Genomic DNA, 22,388 nt, shown 5'->3' with positions numbered 1-22,388 from the left:
ATATGAACATGTGAAATAAGATATGTAAAACTGAACTATGTGCATATATGAAACTGTGATATAAGCGATGTGATGAGGAGTTATATGTTTTATGATTTATGTGAAGATATGAGAACAATATATCAGCTATGTGATATAATCTATGTGACCATATGAGAATGTGACATGAGCTATGTGATAATAAGCTATGTGATTACATACCTATGTGAAATAAGTTGTGAGAGCTGTTATAAATGGTAAAGCCCATAGTATGTTATATGAGAGCTGAGGGTATAATTGGCATGCCAAGAGTCGAGGGTTCTACGTGTTCCTTCGGGACATTTCTACGAGGTCCTTCGGGACATATATATAGTCATTCTGGACATTCTATGTGGCACTTCGATGCATTTTTACGTGGCACTTAGTGCAATTTATACGAGCTATGGTGACAGCATTTGTGCACAACCTCAATGCACTCACATATCATTATTTCTCAGAAAATGTACCATGGGCTATTAAAAGAGATAACATAATAAACTGTATGTGAAGTTATGTGTATTGCTTTGTGAAATGTGTTATGATTTCTATGTTATATGATGTTTTACAAAGATTAGGTACCAGATTATATGATTAAATTGATTAATGATAATGATAGAGATAATGATAATGATGCTAATGTTGATCATGATGGTATATGTATGTGTGTGTATTTTGTTATATGAAATGTTTTATGGTTTTGTATGTTATTATGGTATGAAATGCTCAAGTATTGTTAAGTATTTAAAGTCTATATTATATGTTTTATATTCCTTACTAAGTTAACGACTTGGCGTGTGAATGTTTCACACGTAGGTTTCGAGAATATAAAGGAGCAAAGATAGGCAAGTCAGGTCAGCTTCTCCTTTGAAAAGATCAGATCAGAAAAGAATTGACTCATATGTATTTATTATACTAATTTTTAGTTGGCATGTAATTAAAGATTTGAATCAAATATGCTTTGATCAGTTTTGTAAAATCATATGATTGTATTTATTGTAAATTATTCAGTTTTCTTTAAATGTGAATTATATTTTCAGTTATATTGTAAAAGTAAATGATTTGAAAAGTTAATGTGACACCTCGGATCCGTATTTGAGTTGGATACGGGTTGGTGGTGTTACAGATTCATAGAGTTTTTTAAAACCAGTAACTGAAACAAGGGTCTCTATTTAAAATGACCAAAGTTAGAACCCCATGCAACCTTACTATCTCATATATGTATAGTTGTGCCAACCGATCTAAGGTGTAATCCATCTGAACGGGAGAAAATGAGTTGTCTTGGACAATGGATACACTATGGCCCAAACTACATCATGCCTCTATCTAGTTATCGATAACCTGGTCACAAAGTCCATTGTTACTCTATCATATTTCCACTATGGTAACTAAATTGTCTGGACCAACCCTAAATAAAGCTAGTATTCCGTTTTAACTTGTTGGCACACTAAGCATTTAACAACAAACTCAAATACTTCTTTTTTCATGCCTGACCACAAATACAACGGTTAGAGCTTTTGGTATATTTTGTTTCTACCTGGATGAATTGAGAGTAGACTACAATGTGATTTGTGAAAGATCTTACTACGAAGATTTTTATTTATGGGCACACATAATCGACGCTTAAAGAACAACATACTTCTATCACGTAATTTAAAACCCTATGTTTCACCTCGGTGGACTTATTCTATGTGATAGCTCATATGGTTGTTAGATCCCTACAACCCATTCGCTCACTAACTTGAGTTTTACGCAAAGTTCGGTCAATAACCCGTCATCATTAGACAAACTCAAGTGTGCTAACAAACTCCCAACTCAGATATCGACTTCCTACTCAAGGAATCAATGACAATGTTTGCCTTCCTAGGGTGGTAGTTGATCACATAATCATAGTCTTTCAATAACTCAACCCATCTACGCTGTCGAAGATTCAACTCATTCTCTATAAGTAGGTACTTAATACTTTTATGGTCGATGAAGATATGACACTTCTCACCAAACAAATAATACCTCCAAATCTTATGTGCAAAAACCACTACTATAAGCTCTAGATCATGGGTAGGGTAGTTATGCTCGTTAAGCTTGAGTTGACAGAATGCGTAACTAAAAACCTTCCTTATTGCATTAGCACACATCCAAGACCATTTACGATGAATCGCTGAACATTGTGAAGTCTTTTTCCAGACTCAGGTTGGTTCAAAACTAGGGCTTGAGTTAGAATAGATTTCAACTGATCAAAGTTTTTTTGTTGATTTTCATACCATACGAAAGAAACTGTTTTATGAAGAAACATGATCATCGGTGATGCAATCATCAATAAGACCTTAAAGAGTCAATGATAGTACTTAACAAGGCCCAAGAAACTGCATACTTTAGACATATTCTTGCATTTTTCCCACTCCACTATAACTTGATTTTTATGGGGGTCCACTTGAATACCATCCGTTGCTACTATGTAACCCAAGAATGAGACTTCTTGCAACCAAAATTTGTACTTCCCAAACTTAACATATAACTGAAGCTCCCAAAGCATTTGCACAATAAGGGGAAAGTGTTGATCATGCTTTTCCTCTGATCGCGAGTACACTAGGATGTCATCTATGAAGACCACTAAAAATTAATCTAGGTATTTAAGGAAAACCTAATTCATCAAGTCTATGAATGCCGCTGGGGCGTTACTGAGTCCAAAAAGCATTACAAGGAACTCATAATGGACGTACCTAGTCTTAAAAGCCATCTTTAAGACATCTACATCCTTGACTTTCAATTGATAATACCCCGAACTTAAGTCAATCTTGGAGAACACACGATCCCTTTAGTTGGTCGAAGAGGTCATCGATTCTAAGGAGAAGGTTTAGTTTTTTATGGTTATCTTGTTTAGTTATCGATAGTTGATGAACAACCTCGTTGACCCATTATTCTTTTTAACAAAAAAGACTGGCTCTCTTAGGAGAAAATGCTTGGTAGGATGAAATCTTTCTCTAGCAACTCTTTAATTTGGGCTTTCAACTCTTTTAGTTTTATTGGTGCCATGCGATAGGGTGACATCACCTTGATACCGAACTCTAGCTCTTGGCCAGGTGGTAATATTGATAATTCCTTTGGAAACACATCATAGAAGTCTCAAATGGTTCAGATATCCTTGAGCATTGGAATAGTAACTCGAGTGTCGACCACATAAACTAAGAAGGCTTCACAACCCTGATCTATCATCATTTGTACTCTCACAACTGACACAATCCTTGAACATCCCATTTTCTTGCTAACCATCAAAACCTTGGTTTTGTCAACCTTTATGAGTTTGAGTTGTCTAACTTTGCATCTCAAACTAACATCGTGCTCTAAAAGTCAATCCATGCCCAATATCATGTCAAACTCTTTAAATGGTATTCATTAGATCAGTTGAAAAGATCTGACCTTAAATCTCAACTAGGCATCGATGATAACATTCTCCATAAGGATATCTAATACTAAGGGGTTAGACACTTGGACTCATATCTCTAAGTCATCAGAATGTTTCTTTCTTGAACAAGCTTAGAAAAAATGTAAGAGTGTGTGGACCCTAGGTCTACTAAAGCAGTAACTAGAATAGAAAACATGGTAAAAGTACTTAAGATCACATCAACTGTCTTACACTCATTCTAAGCCTTGACTGCATACTTTTCTGAGGCTACTTTGGCGAAAACCAGCTACCAACCTGATTGTCCTCCTGCTAAAATATCTCGATGCGATACTACCACCCCTTGAGGGTCATTTACCTCACTGAACTAATGGTGTTGATCTCTAGGTCATCGTCAGGGCTACACCCTGTACCCCAGGGTAGTCTCGAATAAAGTGATATAGTGACTTGCATCCATAGAACCCTCGGGTCCCATGCTTACATACCCCAGGGTGTCTCTTGCAACAGGATGAACATACTAGATGGGAAGAAGCCCTCATTGACATACTGGTTCTTTCCCTAGAAGCTATTGATAGAGGCTTCCTACGAAACCCAGATTTAACCCCACAATTTGCATTCTGTCCTGGCCTAACCCGATAAAGCCCTCTACGAGCCCTGAGAATCTTTGGCTCTCTTGGTTGAAGATTACGATTGTTTGGATGACTCATGAGCTCTCTTACTCTTCTCACTAACCCGCTATGCGCTCTAGCCCTCATGCCCAAACTCTCTCAATCACTTTCACATGATAAGTCAACTCAGTAAAAACACTCAATGTATCGACGACTAGGTGGGTGAGGATGTCGAGGTAGAGTCCTTCCTTGAGCCATCTACAACAGTGGTACTTAAACACCACTAAATTCAGCGCATACCAACTCAATTGGAGGAACTTTCTCTCATACTCAAACATATACCAGTCTCCCAGAGTTTGGTGCAAAATTTGATCATTCAAGTCATCGGTGAGAGCATGTCCTATATAATTCTAGTAGAATTCAATCAAGAAGTGCTCCTAGGTGAGTCTCTCAAGCTTCATCGCCATCTCGATGGTCTCCTAATAATCTATAGTGTCACCTTCAGCAGGGTAGTGATGCGCTCTAACTTACCATTCGGGGTAAGGTGCAACTAACGAAGTTTTTGAAGAGTCTCTCTCATCCACTAATCGACTGCTATCGGGTAATCGTCTCTAGAGCCAAATGGTTTTATACCTCTAGAGTCTCTCAATTGGAGGCTTCTACGATGCTACTACAAGAGGATGCAGTTGGTATCCTGAGGATGACTCTAATTATGACTCTAAGGGCTACCATCATATCTCAGAAAAAGGTCTCCTCATCAACCCCTCGTCCCTAAGTATCTTAAACTTTGAAAATAAACTCACTATCGATATCACCAGGTAGGGAAAGTCTACTATCATCCATACTTTCATGACTAGGAGCTGCGATATCGTCCATATGTTTCTCTGAAATTAGGAAAAAATAAGGAGTTATTATTGCTATTCCAGAGATAGTATTCTTGACGCTCTAGAGGCATGTACACATATATAAAATTTCTAACTCTAACGTGTAGGTCCTAGGAACGATTGAACCTTTCGCTCTAATAAATATGGGGAGCTCCCAATCATAATTTAAAGTTTACAAAATAGAAAATTTAAAAATAGAGTTACGACTCGATACATGAAGGTCTATCAATAGTACACACCCTCTAATAAATAAGTTAAGACATACTTTACTGCTCTAATCAGTCTGGAAAATCAACGATGCAATAAGCTCCTTGACGTTCCCTCTAAGAACTTGCGCACGGAAACAAATTATGAACGCTGATCTCACAAGCATAGTGTTATACTAATAACCAAGATATACTACATACGATCCCTAAATGGTCATTCTATCAAGCAAATTTATATATACAAGTGTACTAAACACATAATACAAAGGTAGGCATCATGGTGTGATCGGATGTTTCGCTGCATCTTGAGACACAAACCCCTCTAGCCTACTTAGGATGAGTTCCAAAATTTTTGCATCGAAAAAAAAACTAACTAACTAAGGCATGTTTGGACATTCTAACAAGAAAGACGGTCGCCATAGTACTAAAGTGACTTGGGTGTTTTGATCATTTCTCGAGCATCATGAAATGACCAATTTTATGTCATCCTAATTTACAATATTTCTAATTTAAGTTATACTTATTATTGTTGTTGTCACTTGTAATCTTATTTATAAGGATCTAATGACCCTTTATTCCCCATCCTGAATACTTGAATTGAAATGGCTTTTTTTTACCCAAATTAGGACAAGGGTCCCAATATCGAGTGCTTCATTATCGATACTGACTCTTGGGTATCAATATTAACTCGTGGTACCGAAACCAATTTAGGTTATTTTGATTTGAGAAATCTTAGCAGTATCGATACCCTTATTTAGAGTATCAATAATATCATGCTAAGGTATCAATATCACATTGGGTATCGATACCAAAATTGGTTTCAATGTTTGAAAAATTAGCTCAGTATCGATACTCTCACTTAGGGTATTGATACTCTACTCATGGTATTGATACTCTACTCATGGTATTGATACTCGTTTAAGTACTGGTACCAAAATTGGATACTGAAATCTAAAATCTAAAATGGGCATCGATACCATTAGAATAATATCGATACTCTCAGTCCAAAACATTTTGTTTATGCTACAAGACGAATAATATCAATATTATTCATATAGTACAGATACCCAAACCTATAAGTGCTTTGTTTTGAGAACAAAAATGTATCTTAACACTACCCATTTTCCCTTCTAAGGCCCTTAAGCTTTGTTTAAGTCTTATGTACGTTGATAGGGGTAATAAAGAGTAATTTCTCATACTTTATAACATCATAAACTAGAATCTACCATGAACATGCTTTTCTTCATGAACTAATGCAAGCTAACCAAGATCACTTAGTGACTCACAAGTGGTATAGAGAGGTTATAAATGTGTTACCTTAGTCTTGAGTTGATGAAAAATGTCTCCAAATCAAACAAGAACCAACTTTTCCTTGTCTTTGGTCTTTGAACTTTCTTCAATCTCTTTCATTGAACATAATAAGGAAAATGAGTTACTAACCTACCTAAGAACTTATAATAAGATTATAGACACTTCCTATAACTTAAATCCATAAAAAACGGGCTGAGAATCCATGTTTTCTCAAACCCCTCACTAAACCCATTTTCTTGATACCAAGGCAAAAACTTGATATTAAGGGTTTGAATGAAAGCTTGGGAGATGTAGATTCCCTTTCTTACCTTAAAATCTCAGAAACAAAGTGAATGACTAGAAAAATTAACACCTTTGTTGCTTGAGTGAGAGTAAGAATGAACGATGAATGGAGGAGAAGAAACAAATGAGAGTTGAGAAAAAGAGATGGTCAGACGTGATATCATCAAAAATTAATGGGATTCGTCCTTTGTTTCAAAAGATGGAATATTTGCCCTTTTAGTCCTCTCTCTTTTTCCCTAGGATTAAAAGTGTCCTTTTTAGGATTTAGGACGTTACACTATACTCATCAAATTGTTAATATCTAATTAAATTTTAACTCAAACAAAAAATACCTCTATTATATTGAAATTAATCTAATTAAAAAATTCTAAAAATTGATTAATCGACCGAAATAACCAAATTTTGTTCAATTCGATTAATATTTTAAAAAAAGTTTGGTTCAGTTAACGGTTAAAGAAAAAATTGGATTCAGTCGGTGACCGAGTTAACCATTTGAACACCCCTACTTAGACAAACACGAAGAACACACAAAGAACATCAAGAGATTAACAAGATATTTTTAGAGTATTTTAAAACAAAGTTTTTATCCAAAATTTGAAGGCAAAGGAAATGAGTTATGTTTTCTTTAGTTAAGTTTTATGGTCTCAATAAAGTGCCAACGTGCCTCTGTATTTTTAAGTGACCAAGGGCAAACCACTGGCAGTTGTCATCCTTCTAACTTTGTCATTACTTTATTTTTTTCATATCTTTGCATGTTTTCATGATTTGACCTCTTATTTTTGAATGTTTGCAATATGGTCGTGTTGTTTTTGTCGTGTTTGATTTAGTCCTAAACGACAGTGTTGTTTTCGATCTATTGATCAACTAATTAATATCGGGTAATGCAGAGGTAAGGGTGACCCTCCCAACCCATTTTACTCCATTCATAATCGCCAGGATTCGAACATCTGACCTTGCTTAAGAGATCTAATGTCTCACCCCACTAGACCAATTAGTTTTTGGTGTATGTTTTTTTACGATTTAGGCATATTATTTCACATAATGAACTGTCATTTCATAAATGATACATGTATATATGTATGTTTTGTAAGGAATTATTATTTGTCTTAATATCTATATAAAGTTATGCTTTATATATATAATTAATCTGGGTAAATACAAATCAATATCTATTCAAAGAAAACTCTCGATTGACAATGAATGCTCACACCTCTGGCATCTATGGTGCTCAAACCCACGTCCTCAAAAAATAACAACAATTCCCTTACCATGGAGGACCACTTGATTCGTGCTCTTTTTATATTTTCTTGCATAAATTTGGTCACTTGACATCATTCTTTGTATGATATGCAATCCTGTGGGCATAACTTCAGTCAATCTCATGATTAATTAAATGTAGTCTTCGATTATCTTAAAATATTGAGAGGAGGATATTCTTAAAACAACTAGATATCATATCTCAATATTTTAAAATAATTAAATACTCTATTTATAGAAATCAAAAAAGGATAATCACGCTTAAAATTAATTAATATAAAGAAAAGAAAAGGAAATGTTCTTTTATTTAAATTTATATAGGAAAGTAATTTAATGCAATTTTTTTTGTTGTCCTTTGGTTCCAAAACTTTGTCATAACTGATTTTGGTGGGTGAGTCTCCCAACAGAAATTTTATGCATACACAAAGACTCGAACCTGAGACATTGCTTGAGTGATATCAAGTTGCTTACCACTTGAACCGAACCCCTTAGTTCATTTAATGCAAATTAAAGGCATTGACTCGACATTTTTAAATAATTGAACATTCTTTAGTTTTTTTTCTAAATGGATATGTAATTAAAATAAATTGACTAAATTTCTCATTTTCCTTTTTTAATAAGTGCTTATTTTGGAATTACTCGGAAGAAAAGTTATATTTTTTAATCTCATTTGGTAAGAGAAATAGTTGTCTTAATATGCATTAAGAGATTATTTCTCTTCCATTGAAAAATAATGGAATACCACCCTTTTCTTCTTAGAATTCTTGAATTAATAAAATGATATGTTTGTAAAAAAGACCTTTAATTAAAATAATGTCAGATTCATAATATTCTTCCATTGCAAAGACAACGAGCTAGTTGCTTAGGTATTGATTTTGGGTGTTTTGGGGGTATTTATTCTTTTCCACGAGTAATCGACTCTTGAACTCTTTTCAAAATGAGTTTTTGGCTAAACACATACTACTTATGTCTTTTTAAAACGATTTTTCCTAAAATTCTTTTGAAATGCGCTTTTAGGTATTCGACATGCCTAACTCAAAGGTCAATGTCGACTCTAACTTAAATTGTTTTTTAAAGATCAAAATTTACCCCTGAATTTTTAAAACATCTTTAAGTCGAGACCGATCTTCCCCCATTCGTTTAAGGCTTAAGGACCATTCCGATAGAAAGAATATTTTAATAATAATATAGACTTAAATAATATTGAATAAATTATTTATATATTGTAAAAATAATAATATTAATCTTTCATAATAAATAATATTATTTATTGTATTTGATATTTATAATAAATAATTTATGAAAAAAATTAGCAACTAATAGGAAATGATTTACACATCATCCAAACAACTTAAAATGATTTTTGAAAATTTATTTTCCAGAAAATAAAATTTACTTTTCAGAAAACATTTTCCGAAGATGTTTTCAGTGAAACAAACGAATTCGAAATTCTATTTGCGTCACATGTTCTCAAATCTCAAACTATGATCTTTGTCTTAAATTAGTCATGAAATTTTCAATTTTATCGTTAGATTATAACTCTCATTTTAAGTTAGTTCTTAAAATTTTAAATGTTCCAATTTATTCCCAAATTATGACCATAATTATAAATTATTCCCTAAACTTCTAAACATTTCAATTTCATCTTGAAGTATTGGTATATGCTAATCACATCCTTGTCTATAAAGTCATTAGGCCAAACTATATTATTATATATTTGTAAAAAAGGTTAAACTATTGTTGAAAGGAATTACATACTTGGATGAATTTAGGGATGAAATTGTAAGATTCAAGAGTTCATGGACTGATTTAGAATGAAATAGATAGTTTGGGGATGTAATTAGAATATTCAAAACTTTGATAACTAATTTAGAATAAAAATTATAATTTGAGGATGAAATTAAAATATTTAAAAAATTAAAGACTAATTTAAAATGAGAGTCATAATTTAAGACTTGAAATACAATTAACTCAATTATATAATACGAAGAAAATAATAATGCAGAAAACAAAAGCAAACGAAATTGACTTTGAAACACTGCAAAAAGAAGGGAAGAAAAAGTGAAAATCCCAATCCGTCGTCCCTTTTAAATTCCATTGCTCCATCTTTGGTGGTGGTGTGGGTATCAATTATTATGTCACCCCTCCTATATCATTATGTTAATGTGCCATAAAAATGACGGGTCACCGGGATATTCTTGATGTCTGTACCCCAAACATTCTTCTTGCCACATTGACATGCATGTCTCTTTCCATTCGTTGATGGTATGTAATATATAATTTTTTTTTCCTTGGAAAACATAAGCTTCACGATTCTTAATCATCATCCACTCTCCTTTGTCTAAAACACTTTGTTTTCTTTTTCCAAGCTTTCGGCCGCCGAGGAATATATTTTCAGCCATCTTTCATAATAGTGAATTTTAATGTTTTTATTTGATAAACCTAAGATGATTGTGAACAAATTTAGTCAAAAAATTGGATTTATTTCTATATAATTTCTTTAGAAGTATTTTTTTATTGCTATGTGTCACTCTATGGAGACTAGTTTAAGTGATGCCATCTCTTTCATCGCGGATCAAAATTTAAAAAGGAAGATCAGAAATTTAAAAAGGAAGTTCAGAAATTTTAATACGCATCGTTTAATAAGATGAGTATATAATTTTTTTAAAACTTTTTCTTCTCTCCTTAAAGTATTAAATTATATTTAATTAATTATTCAAAATAACATATAATCCTTAATTATCTAATCATACCGACCATTATCCTTTAATTGTTCATAAAACCTGGGGGTCTAATCATGCCAACCATAATCCTTTAATTGTCTTAAATGATTGAAGTGTTTGGCCTCTATGAATCATAGATGCATAAATGCATGAGATGTTTTATGCACATACTGCAAATTTTCCTACAAACATGTCGAATGGTATATTTTTTTTCTTCCTCAAAACTTTAGCTATACGACGGGGTTAACTTTTGCTAGTATTATGGCAAGGGAAATAAATGTGATGGTTTTTGACCGTTTATTCTTTTATATATAAATGAAAACCTCAAACATGTATTACGTCAAAGAAAAAAATTAAATAAACTAGTTGAAGAATATGATAAATAGTGAGGTCAAGAGAGTTTTCTTTCTCTAGCTTTATATGTTAATTCATATATAAATTTTTCGTGTTGGTGTCACGCTTAAAATATTGATATTACATGTAAATCGATGATATTACTGTTAGATAATATATTTAAATATAACATATCATGTGAATCTTTTAATAATCATGTCAATAAAATATTATCATTTAAATTATAGAGACTTTGAAATCTTTAAAAAAAAATGTTTAAAGATTATTAGATTTAATATATATATAAATATATATTTGCTCCTTTTATCTTTATATTGTTTAATTTGTCCTTTTTTCTCTGTCTGTCTTGGGGCAATGGGTGGACGGTTCCCATCTACTTTTGCAAAGAGCCATCGCTTTTATCATAGGGAAGGAATAATGGCTGTGCTTCCTTGACCTTTTATGGACCCCATTTCATTTCAGTCCAATCATGTGAATTACACTTGGCCCCATAATAATTAAAGGTTAAATTACAAATAATGTTCACTATAATTTTATGATATTTTTCATTTGATCACTAACATAGAAAAGTTTTATTCAAGTCACTGAATTTAAGGAATATTTTTTTTTGATTATTGTCCATACCCAAATATTGAATGACATACGAGTCGATACATTAAATGTCATTTCCTATTTTTAATAACTAATGAATAATGAACCCACAATCTAAAAGGTGTCAACTAAAAATTTTTATTTGCTAGATTATTGACACATTTTTTTCTTTTAAAATATTATAATAAAATAACAATACATATCACTATCTTATTCATCAATAAAAAAATAAAACAAATATTTTATTAAAAAGGAGATTCAAACGAAACTCTGTAAAAATATACAAGGCTTAGCCATAGCCACTACACCTAAATATTTAATGGTTAAAATTAGTTACATTTATTTTATATAAATATATAGATTATAAGAAAATATCTATTTAAGATTCTCATTCATTTGATAATTAAAATTTAAACATTAGTATAAACAAACCTCTAAAAGTAACACTTATCTCTTTAATTACTAAAAACACTTAATTGATGCATAAAATTAAATATAAAAAGACGTTTGCTTTAGTGAATAGAATGCTAACGAGGTATTGCTTTGAAGGATTGGTGTCGTCAAAGTGGAGACTTGCCCCCCCCCCCCCCCACTGTCTCAATCCTTCCCAAACTAAAATTTTAGATTTAATCGTTTTCCCTTAATTTGAACTTAAAAAGATCAAATCGGCAGAGCATCATTAGTGGCTTTTCGTTAGATTAATAAATGATTATTTTTAATTAAGAATGAAATATTTGAATATTTTTCTGATTGGGTCGATGTTACAAAATGATCTCATTAAGCTTGTAAAATTTCCTTTCAGGATCCGGTTTTTATTTCGGCGATAAGATGGTAAAGTATTAATTAGAGTAGTGTTGCTGTTAGTGAACGATTGTTGCTATATTTTGTGAGACAAATATTCAATATTCGCAAGCATCGAAGAAAAGATAAATCTATCTTAAACAGATTGCTTATTCATGTCTCAACACAAAAATCTCATTGGAGCTTCCTAAATCAATAAATCTTCCGCAAAAATTCCCTTAAAGTCTCTGCACAAGTGAACCATACTTGAATGAACTTTCAACCTTCGGAGTCTCTATCCTCTGGACAAGATTTAGTTTTAAATTAATATTTTATGTACAATAATGCTATTTACTTAGATTATTACTATATTGTTTTTAATGAGTATATAAAAATATAAATAAGATTAATATTAAATATTTAACATGTATTGATATAAAATTTATTTAAAAATTAAAATAAATAATAAAAGGAGAATATAATCATTATTCATGTTAACTTTTAAAAATTTATTTATATTAATAAAAGGTCTAATCATGTTTTTTTAAATGGTAACTGTATTTCATTAATAAAAGTAAAGAAAAGAATCTTAATTACAATAAACCCAAGCATAGAGAAAAATAGGACTATAGCAATAAAAATGTCCATACAAAAATAAAAATATTAAACTCAAAGATACGAAGAAAAAAAAAATAAAACCTCTTGAGAATGAAAACCAACATAAAAAGAATCCATTAATCTTCATAAAAGTTGTTTCTGTTGAACGAGACGTTTTACGAAGTGATAAAGAAGTGGTGAGCGAACCAAACTCTCTTGCAGACTACTTCACTACACAATTATGATTATACCGATAAACAACCTTTTACCAAAGATGTGATCTAACTATACTTGACCACCGACAAACCAATTAGAAAACAAACGTCATGAAAGTTGGTGCTACGTATACTGTTATGACATCTAAAGAATGTATATGAATCGTATTCAAGTAGTAAAAATGGATGCAAATGAATGCATCAGATGTTGAACCCAAAGAGAACAAATGTTTACGAATTATAATTTTTTAACAAAGTATGAAAAGATATAAAAGTATTGTGAAGTGTTGTGGTAACAAAGTTGTAGCTGAAATAATAAAAATCAGGTTTATAAAGCAGAGATTGCAACAATCATCGATGGAGCAAGTTATTGGTACTAAGAATCATTAAGTGTTAAACAATATATGTGAATTAATAATTCTATGACATCAGAATAGTGCTTCAGTAATTCTATTGCATTTCTACATCGCAACCTAAATATATAACTTAGAATGCCACAACATTCAGGGAACACAAATCTTCAAATGTGTTACACAATGCTCTCACAACACTGATGCTATACAGAATTTAACTTGTATCTCAACGCATTACTGGACAGTTTTATAGTTCTATAAAACAAGCTAAATATTAAGCTCAAGAAACACCAAGCCACTAACAAAGCAAAATAGAAAATCATATATTTTATAATACTTAAATACATTAAAATTCAAGTTTAAGCACATAATTCATCATATGTTATCCAACTAAACTAATAACAATTCCCCCCTCTTTGGTTCAAAAGAAAAAGTAAAGGAGGAATCAAAACAACGCTGACCACTGCCTTCATAATGTTGCTTCACGTCTGATCGAAGCTCTCCTCGATGGGTCTAAACTGCCATGGCTACTACGATTGGAGAGGAAATAAAATATGGAGTCTAGCAAAACAAAAAAGTAGAAGGAATGTGTTGAACGTGTGAAGACTAGCACTTTATATAAGCACAAAAAGTTAATGCTTTGTTTAATAGGAAAATTCCTATTTTTTTGTATTTTTTGGCCTTGATATTATCCGAATGGGACAATTGGTCATGTAGAAGATTACCTTTAATCGCCTATTGAGTTAGTAACTGTTGAAGCATTGGTTCATCAATCCAGTCCATGATTAACTCACAGCAATGCCTGCAACATCAACATAGTCATAGCATTAGAATAACAATTTGGAACAAAAGAATCAATTTCAGCTCAATAACTGATAATTTACTTCCAATATACAAATGATGTAAAATATGTTAAAATAAACTTAAAATGATCCTAATGATGCTAAAGTTCAAGCTTAACCTAAGTAAAAATGTCCTCAATAATAGCTCTTTTAGAGAGTTATCACACCTCTAAACCTAAGTGTTTGCTTGTCCTCAAGCAACTGCATGCATGAAATACAACTAAGCTAAACAGAAATGTTACCGAGTCTAGTCGGATTTTAATTTCCTTTTTCAGCTCTAAAAAATTTTCATTGTTGACCTTTAATTAGAGAATGTAATGTCAATTCATTAGAAAATAACGTCAACTCATCAAGGTCAGAATTCATAGAGTGCAGTAGTGTGCAAGTAAGATGTATCCAATCAATAATTAGCTAAATTAGAAATGAATCGATCATACTCATTTAATTTCAATGTTGTAGCATAGCTCCTAACTCTATTGCTTTGTTAGAGCCAGTGTCAGGTCTCTCTAGTTTATTCCTTTTTTTATTTCCATTTACATTGCTAAATTTAGTTTGTGGAGCCTATAGCATATTGGAAAAAAATGCCAATTGTTTTATTTCTCTCTCTTTTTAAACTAGAGCCAGTTTCGGACGCCTCTAGCATCCCTTTTGTGATGTTGGAGCCAGTCTTGGGCACCTATAGGATCTAATTTCAAAAATAGATGTTTACTACAATATTTACTAGAGTTGTGAGCTTTATAGAGTTAAAAAATTTCTAAGGTCCCTAAATATTGAGAATATACACTTATTGTGTAAAAGAATTTCTATTAATCCTAACCCTAACAAAATCTAAAGCATTCCCATATCATTTCACAATTCAAATTTTTTATCATCGAGAATCATCAAAACGATTATTAAAAACTTCATTAACACGACAACATCCAAAATAGAATCCTAAATGCAACATCATAAATGCTTTAAACAATATGAACAATAGTACACACATAAACAAACAAATGCATCACATGTAAACATGCACAACACAAATGAATGAAACAATATAAACAACACAAATGGACAACACCCCCAACCTAAGAGGTGCATTGTCCTAAATGAATGCAAAAATAGTAAAACATAAAAAAATAAGTGAAATTAAACATGAGATAGGGGAACAATACTCCCCTAACAAGTCTTTCTTGGGCTGGCAGAACATGGGTGAGTCTTCTTGGCAGTAGTAACCTTCTTCATTTTCAACTTCCTCTTCTTGCTGATATGCGATGTGGTGGTAGTGGCCACAACATCAGTAGGGGTTGGATTCAGCGATGTTGCAACATCAACTTCTTCTTAGGGATTAGTAGCAGATGCTTGCTCAATAAATTCTTCCAACACCCCTTGCGTGTCACCCAGTGACACAACAAGATCCTATTTGGCTAAACTTTCTTTTATTCCCTTCAAAATGCTCTCAAAAACATCCTTGATAATGTTGGCGACAAGAATATACTTTTCTTCTTATGTAACTGCATCCCTAGCAGCTTTGTCATCATTCAAGTTAAAAGATTGTCTTGCTTCATTTTCGTAGCTTTGGTTCTCTTCATCCTGATCTATGGTGTCAACATCTTCAGATTCATTGTCATCCTTATAGTCTGTAACAATCTTTTCCTCAATTTTATCACCCTCATCAACAACAATCTTGTCAACGATATCGTCTTCATCCTTATCTGATGCTTCAGTAATGCTGGAAGAGCTGTTGGCATCATCACTCATGGTTATCGGAGCTAATTCTTCTAAAATCTGATTTGCAAACATCGAGATCATAGAAAAAGCCTTTGGGACTACTCACACAACATTTTTCTAATGACTTTGTCCCTTGGTTGAGCATACCCCTAATAAGAGACTTAGGCCCAATGCATTTAAGATTGATTTTATACCGTGTGACTCATTATCAATATAAGCTTCTCTTGTTTTTCTTCCATTTTTGCCATATTACATTCTAACTCTTACAATGTCTTGCCACTTAATATTGTAGTAGATGTGGCAACATCAGTAACACCATAAATACCATAATCTCATTGGTCCTGTGATAGCTCTTCAAGCAGCATTATTCTCTTAATCGTGTGGGTTGAGATGTCACTCCGATTTACTAAAGCATGCTCAGAAAATATCTACAACCACTTTTGTTTCATAGCACAATGAAATGAATAAGGATGAAAAGAATAAATAACCAGTCGATTTCTAGGCACATGCATACATTTCTTCAAAAATAATTTCCACAACATTAATATGACTTCCAAACAAAATAGAATGTAACAACAAGATACAATATTTTGTAATAGTAGAAGAATGTATGGTGGAAATTAAACATGTTCTAAGGAAAATTAAACATGTTATAAGGAAAGTAAACAAAACCCTTGTTGGCAGATTAAGATGCTTCCTCTAGATTGTGCAAGCACCGGTGGTAGACTTGTTCCACTCGGATCTTGGAAGATAGATGTCATCATATATCATCTCCAAGTCCTCCTTGGTGAGGTCAGCAACGAACTTGGTGTGTTCGTCCTCTGCTTTAGTAATACCAAAGTGCTTGTTTATGACATTCGACCACCAATGAACCATTTTCTCCCTCACAGATACTAGGGGCTGGTCCTTGGACGTGAGGTGACTGTAAAATTCCCAAATCAATTCTGATACAATCTCACTAGGGTGAGCATAAAAACTTTCCTATGCAAGCTTGGAAATGGTGTCGGTGACTTAAAGAGCATAACGATCTTCAACATTAGATAAATCAAAACCTTACTCTAAAAAAAAAATCACAGATGAAGAACTCGTTGTAACTATCTTCATGCTCTACCAAAAAGAAATAGACATGGTTTGTTCTTACAACGGATGGTGGTCGATTAGACGATGCTATCGGCGGTGTTGGAGTGTGATAGATAGACTTAATAATAGTATTCTTCTTTGGGGCCATGGATGGAAGAGCTTCAAAGGTTTAATGATTAAAGGAAGAGAGCAAAAATAAAAATGGTTTCTTTGGGAGAAACGTTGTGATAGGAGATGAAGAGTGAAAATGTAAAGTGATAATAAAAAGGGTAGGTGGGAAATAAAGGCTAGGTTTTTTTAAAAAATATAAGAGGGTAAAGTTTTACCCTAAGATTAATGGTTGAGATTCTTTCTGTGAGGTAGTGTGTGACAGCTCATAGTTATGTTTTTATCACTTACTGAATTAGCACCTATCCGTTTTACTAGAATCATCGAGTACAACATCATTTGTACAGAATTGTGATAAATGTTGTGTACCAGTAGATGAAAAAAACTAGTAATATCGCAGACGATGTTAGGGCATTTTCTGTAACAAAAAATCAAAATAAAATGAAAAATAAAATAATTGTAAATTCATAATAATTTAATGTTAAAAATTGACTTATTGAAAGAAAAGGAAAAATTAATCAAATGGAATTTCGCTTAATGAAATGGAGGAAATTCTCGAGGTTGTTCATCGCAATAATGTTTTGATCATTGTCTATTAAATTTATACATACTTTCATCCACTTATTTCTTGACTAACACAACTCCACGAAGATACACCCAGTTACTTCAAAGGACCCTAACGAACGAGATCTTAACTTCCAGGAAATAGTTTCAAGCGAGATTTAAATAGTAACATTGGTTGTCCAACATGAAATTGTCATGGCAATATGTGATTGCAATGCCACCTATTGCTCTCATCCTTGTAACTCTTCGAATTTTCATAGGCATCATTGTGAAGTTCTTCAGGCTCATTCAAATCAAACAATCTTTTCTCTCGAGCAACATTGAGGTCAAAATTGAGTTTTTTAAGAGTTTACATTGCCTTTTGCTCCAACTCCACGGATAAATGACATACTTTCCCATAAACTAGGTGAAATAGAGACATACCCAATGTGGTTTTATAGATTGTACGCTATGGCCACAAAGTTTCATCTAGGCGTAAAGACCAAACCTTCCTTGAAGGGTTTACACCTTTTCTCATATTAGTTTAATTAATTTCACGGTTTGAGACCTCGACTTAACCATTGGATTGGGGATGGTATACTATAACAATATGATGCTTCATTCCATATCGTAACAAAGCTTTGACAACTTGTTTACATGTAAATTGGGATCCCTCATCACTAATAAAAGCTGTTTGTGTCCTACAGTGAGTAAAAATATTCTTGTGAAAGAACTTCAAAACTAACTTGGCATCACTTGAAGGTAATGCTACAACTTCAACCCACTTGGACACATAGTCAACTAAAACAAGAACACAAAGATTTCCAAATGAGAATGGATAAGGTTCCATGAATTCTAATTCCCAAACATCAAGTAGTTCTATCTCCAATATAGGTTGAATATACATCTCATTACGACGAGAAATGCTACCAGTTCGTTGACAATAGTTCTAATGCTTGACAAATTCATTTGCATCCTCAAACAAAATTGATGAACAATATCCACACTGAAAAATATTCATTAAAGTGTGATAAACATGTAAAAAGGCTATATTTCGTGCCTTTTTACTTAGGTTATTGGTTGCTTAAAAGCTCATTTCATTGCATATAGTTGCATTTAGGACCATGTAGTTGCATTTGGTGGTGATGGTTTGCTAAAACATTTTAATGTAAAATTGGTGTTGCTTAATGGAAAAGGTTGTGTTTTGGTGATGATGTACATGTGATGAAAGCTGAAAGAGATGGGGAAAAACTACTGAATATTGCATAGATGGAAAAATGTTATAGCATTTAGGACAGAAATTATGGGTGCCAAAAAAGACAAAAGGACGAAGATATTTTGTTGCCAAGACGTCCAACCCACACATGAATCCCACCTGCCAGCTTGTCCAGCCTACACATGTGAAGGGAACAGTTCATTTTTAAGAGATAAAGATAAGGATATTCCATTATTAAAGAAGAGTTAGAGAGTTTTGAGAATTGAAGTCTTGGAGTTAGGAAATTTATTAGCTTATTGGGAGTTAAAGAGTTCTTGTTTATTTTAGTATAAATAAGATAAGAGAGAAGAAGAGAAAAATGGGGGATAACAAGAGGCACAAAGTCTCCATTATTTTTCTTTTCTTTATTTTCATCCTCCTTTTGTGGTGTCCTCCATAGCCAAGCTTTAAGGGGATAACAAGCTAGGCCTTTCAGAGAAGCTATCTTGCTAAAGATGTTCAAGGCAACGATTCAAGCTCACGGCAACCTAACTGCCTGGGAGTTTTATTCTCCATTTTATGCTTTCATTTCTCTATTTTCTTTGTGGGGTTGTATTAAAATGAATGATGATGAATGATTTGAGCCCCACCATGAACTAACTTATTTGGTATGGGTTTGCTTTGGATGATTTATATTTTTTTTAATGAATGGTTGATGTTTCCATGTTTACATTTTTGCTTTTTTCATTGTTTAGATGTTTAATAACTTAGACTTGTAAGAGTTTTCTAGAATTAGCCATTTTCTAAGTTTTGACGCCTAATGTTAAGAGAGATAGGTTAGATCAATACAAACAATGGAGCTAAACTGGGATGGAAAGGCTCTAACTCACCTTAGAGATAAGGAAATGGTTTTAACGACTAAAAGGGGTAGGACTAAGTCGATATTATTATGCTGCAGTTTACGCTGAGAGGTATTGTCGTAGCATTTTCATTATCACGTTCCTTACTAGAGATAGTCTATGAACACTTTAACAAATCCTATCAAGCATCATACTCATGGAAAATGTGAATCATTCTAAAGACAAGGCATAAGATTACTTAGTAAACCCAACCATTTATCCCTATAGAAGCTTGTTTGTGTGAGGTTTCCAAATCTCTTATTTCATACCCAATGCTCATTTTATTTTGCTTTAGCATTCTTATTTGTTTGTCACAATATTTTATACTCCACACTTCAATACTTTGCCACAACATTTCCATATCATTTGTTCATACTAGACTATACTATATTAGTTAGAATTTTAGTGCATAAAATGTACTCAAGGTCCCTCCAATCCTTGAGGAGACAATATGTAACACCCTAATTTAGGGGTTAAATTATAAGTTTTTGAAACTTATAGTCAGTTTTAGAAAGTTACAGGAAATTTGAGGACCTAACCTTGAATTTGCTCATGTTTTGTTGGTCGTGAAAAATAAACCCGGTTAATTTTCCTCCAAAATCCCCAAATTGAAAAAAATTCCCAACCCCAAACCCTATCCATCGACCCCTTCATCACATCATTCCACTGTTGTTCGATCGCCCTAGCTTGTGCTATCATGACCTCTAAACTCGACATCCACCGACGACCTCAACCCAACCCTTAGATCGTCAAAAACGACTATCGTCCGTTGTGAATTGGGAGAAATTGCCAAAACCCCGTCATCTTCCCTCATTCGATCCGCTTTGCTCTGGCCGTCGGTGAGCGTCACCTCCACCTCTAGTTGAATCACCATGTCATCCGACCAAAACCCCTAAGGTCGATTGTCAAAAGTCGTCGTCATTCTTCTTGAATCGTAGATTGAATGTTTGTCAGAAAACATTAGTGTCACCTAATGTTTTGGTTAATTTCAGCCACCATGACTGTCGGTTCATTGTACTGCCTCTCTCGTTGAGTTCCCAGTGTTCATCCGACCAAAACTTGGTCAGACCCGTCGCTCACCGTCGTTGCAATTGTCGTTCGCCATTGAGGGTAAGTCGGTTCATCTTTTTAATGGTTTTGTATCGTTTTGGCTGATTATTGATGTTGATTTGGATCGATTATGGTGACTGTTGAAGTAGGGAGTAATCGACTGATCGAAACAACCCTCGTCGCCACCGCATAAGCCGTCACGCGCCGATAGTGCTTGTGGGGCTCATCCCTCAACTCTGGTTTCTTCTAGAACAGTCTAGACCAGCCGAACATGTCAACCCAGTATGAACCATGTCTGTTTGACCCGACCGAGTCAACCCGAACTGAGTCATCTCATCTGCGTCAACTCGTCCGAGTAAACACGTTAACTTTGATAGTTGACTTTGACCATTAACTCAAAAAGTTAAATTTTTCGAAAAATCCTATTTTATGTTTTTTTATGTCCTGAGTTTGAATCCGATGTTCGTTTTGCCAAATTCGTACTCGGTAAGCTATTTTCAGTGTTTTATCTTTGGATTCAATTTGATTTCTCAATTTTGTTCAGTTTCTAACGTAAATTTGGTTGCTATGTATCCGAGGAATTATTTGACATTAAATTCAAGTTTGAGAGTGATCGAATAGAGTTTAAATGTTTGATCGGTGGAGTACGAAAACCAAGGTAATACTTTACTATCTTTTGTATGCTTTCCGAAACTTGTTGATAATTGGTAACTGCATCGATTAAATATTTGGTCCTTTGGGTAAAATTAATTATTTGTGGACTCAAACAAATTTTGGTAAAAAGACAGTAAACTATATAAAACTCATATGGCTCGCTTAAAAAATTGGAAAATCAATCGGAAATAATTATAAGTTCAGTGGTTCATTAATAAATGAATTAACTTCAAGATCTGTAAATTTTGATTAATTTCTTTAAATGTTAATTACAAGGAATATTTGGATAAGAATTACCAAAAATAGCCCTATGGGGTAAAATTATGAAAATTCCCTTGTAATGTAAAAGACCAAGACTTCCCTTGATGTTGAAGAATAACCGAGAAAGGACATATTTGATTAATTATCAGAAAAAGAGCATATTGTTCGGATTCAAAGAAATTACCGAAATATCCTCGAGCTACGAAATAACTAAAATGACCTCAAATGTTCAAATGACTAAAATACCCTGAACTCTAAAGAAACTAGAATACTTTGAAGCCTAATTTATCGGAGGTAATGCCACTGACAGAATTGAATGGAATGACGATAATACACATAAATGTAAAAAGAACTATAGATGGCTATGATAATGGATATGACATGATAACTCAAATTTTAATTCGCTTGAACCTTGGAATCACCGCTTAAATTCCTGATTTTTTTGAAAAAACCACAAAAATAAACTT

The 22,388-nt window shown here is 33.2% G+C and overlaps 1 protein-coding gene across 2 annotated transcripts; it reads right to left on the bottom strand.

Annotated features, from left to right (window-relative positions):
* Nucleotides 1–15,579: 15,579 nt before the first annotated feature.
* On the bottom strand, nt 15,580–17,465 carry LOC120164831. Of its 2 annotated transcripts, XM_039174477.1 has the most exons (3): nt 17,273–17,465; nt 16,804–17,053; nt 15,580–16,141 (listed from the first exon to the last, which is right to left on the bottom strand). In XM_039174477.1, the coding sequence occupies exons 2-3, from the start codon at nt 16,893–16,895 to the stop codon at nt 15,907–15,909; spliced, it is 327 nt and encodes a 108-aa protein (XP_039030408.1). In that variant the 5' UTR covers nt 16,896–17,053; nt 17,273–17,465; the 3' UTR covers nt 15,580–15,906. The 2 variants fall into 2 exon arrangements, with proteins under 2 accessions (XP_039030408.1, XP_039030410.1); XM_039174479.1 differs by lacking the exon at nt 17,273–17,465 and having other exon boundaries at nt 16,804–17,266.
* Between the last annotated feature and the right edge of the window lie 4,923 nt (nt 17,466–22,388).

This window comes from Hibiscus syriacus, unplaced genomic scaffold, assembly GCF_006381635.1.
Source record: "Hibiscus syriacus cultivar Baekdansim isolate YM2019G1 unplaced genomic scaffold, ASM638163v2 tig00111543_pilon, whole genome shotgun sequence".
Taxonomy (NCBI): domain Eukaryota; kingdom Viridiplantae; phylum Streptophyta; class Magnoliopsida; order Malvales; family Malvaceae; genus Hibiscus; species Hibiscus syriacus.
This window is presented reverse-complemented; position numbering and strand designations above follow the sequence as displayed.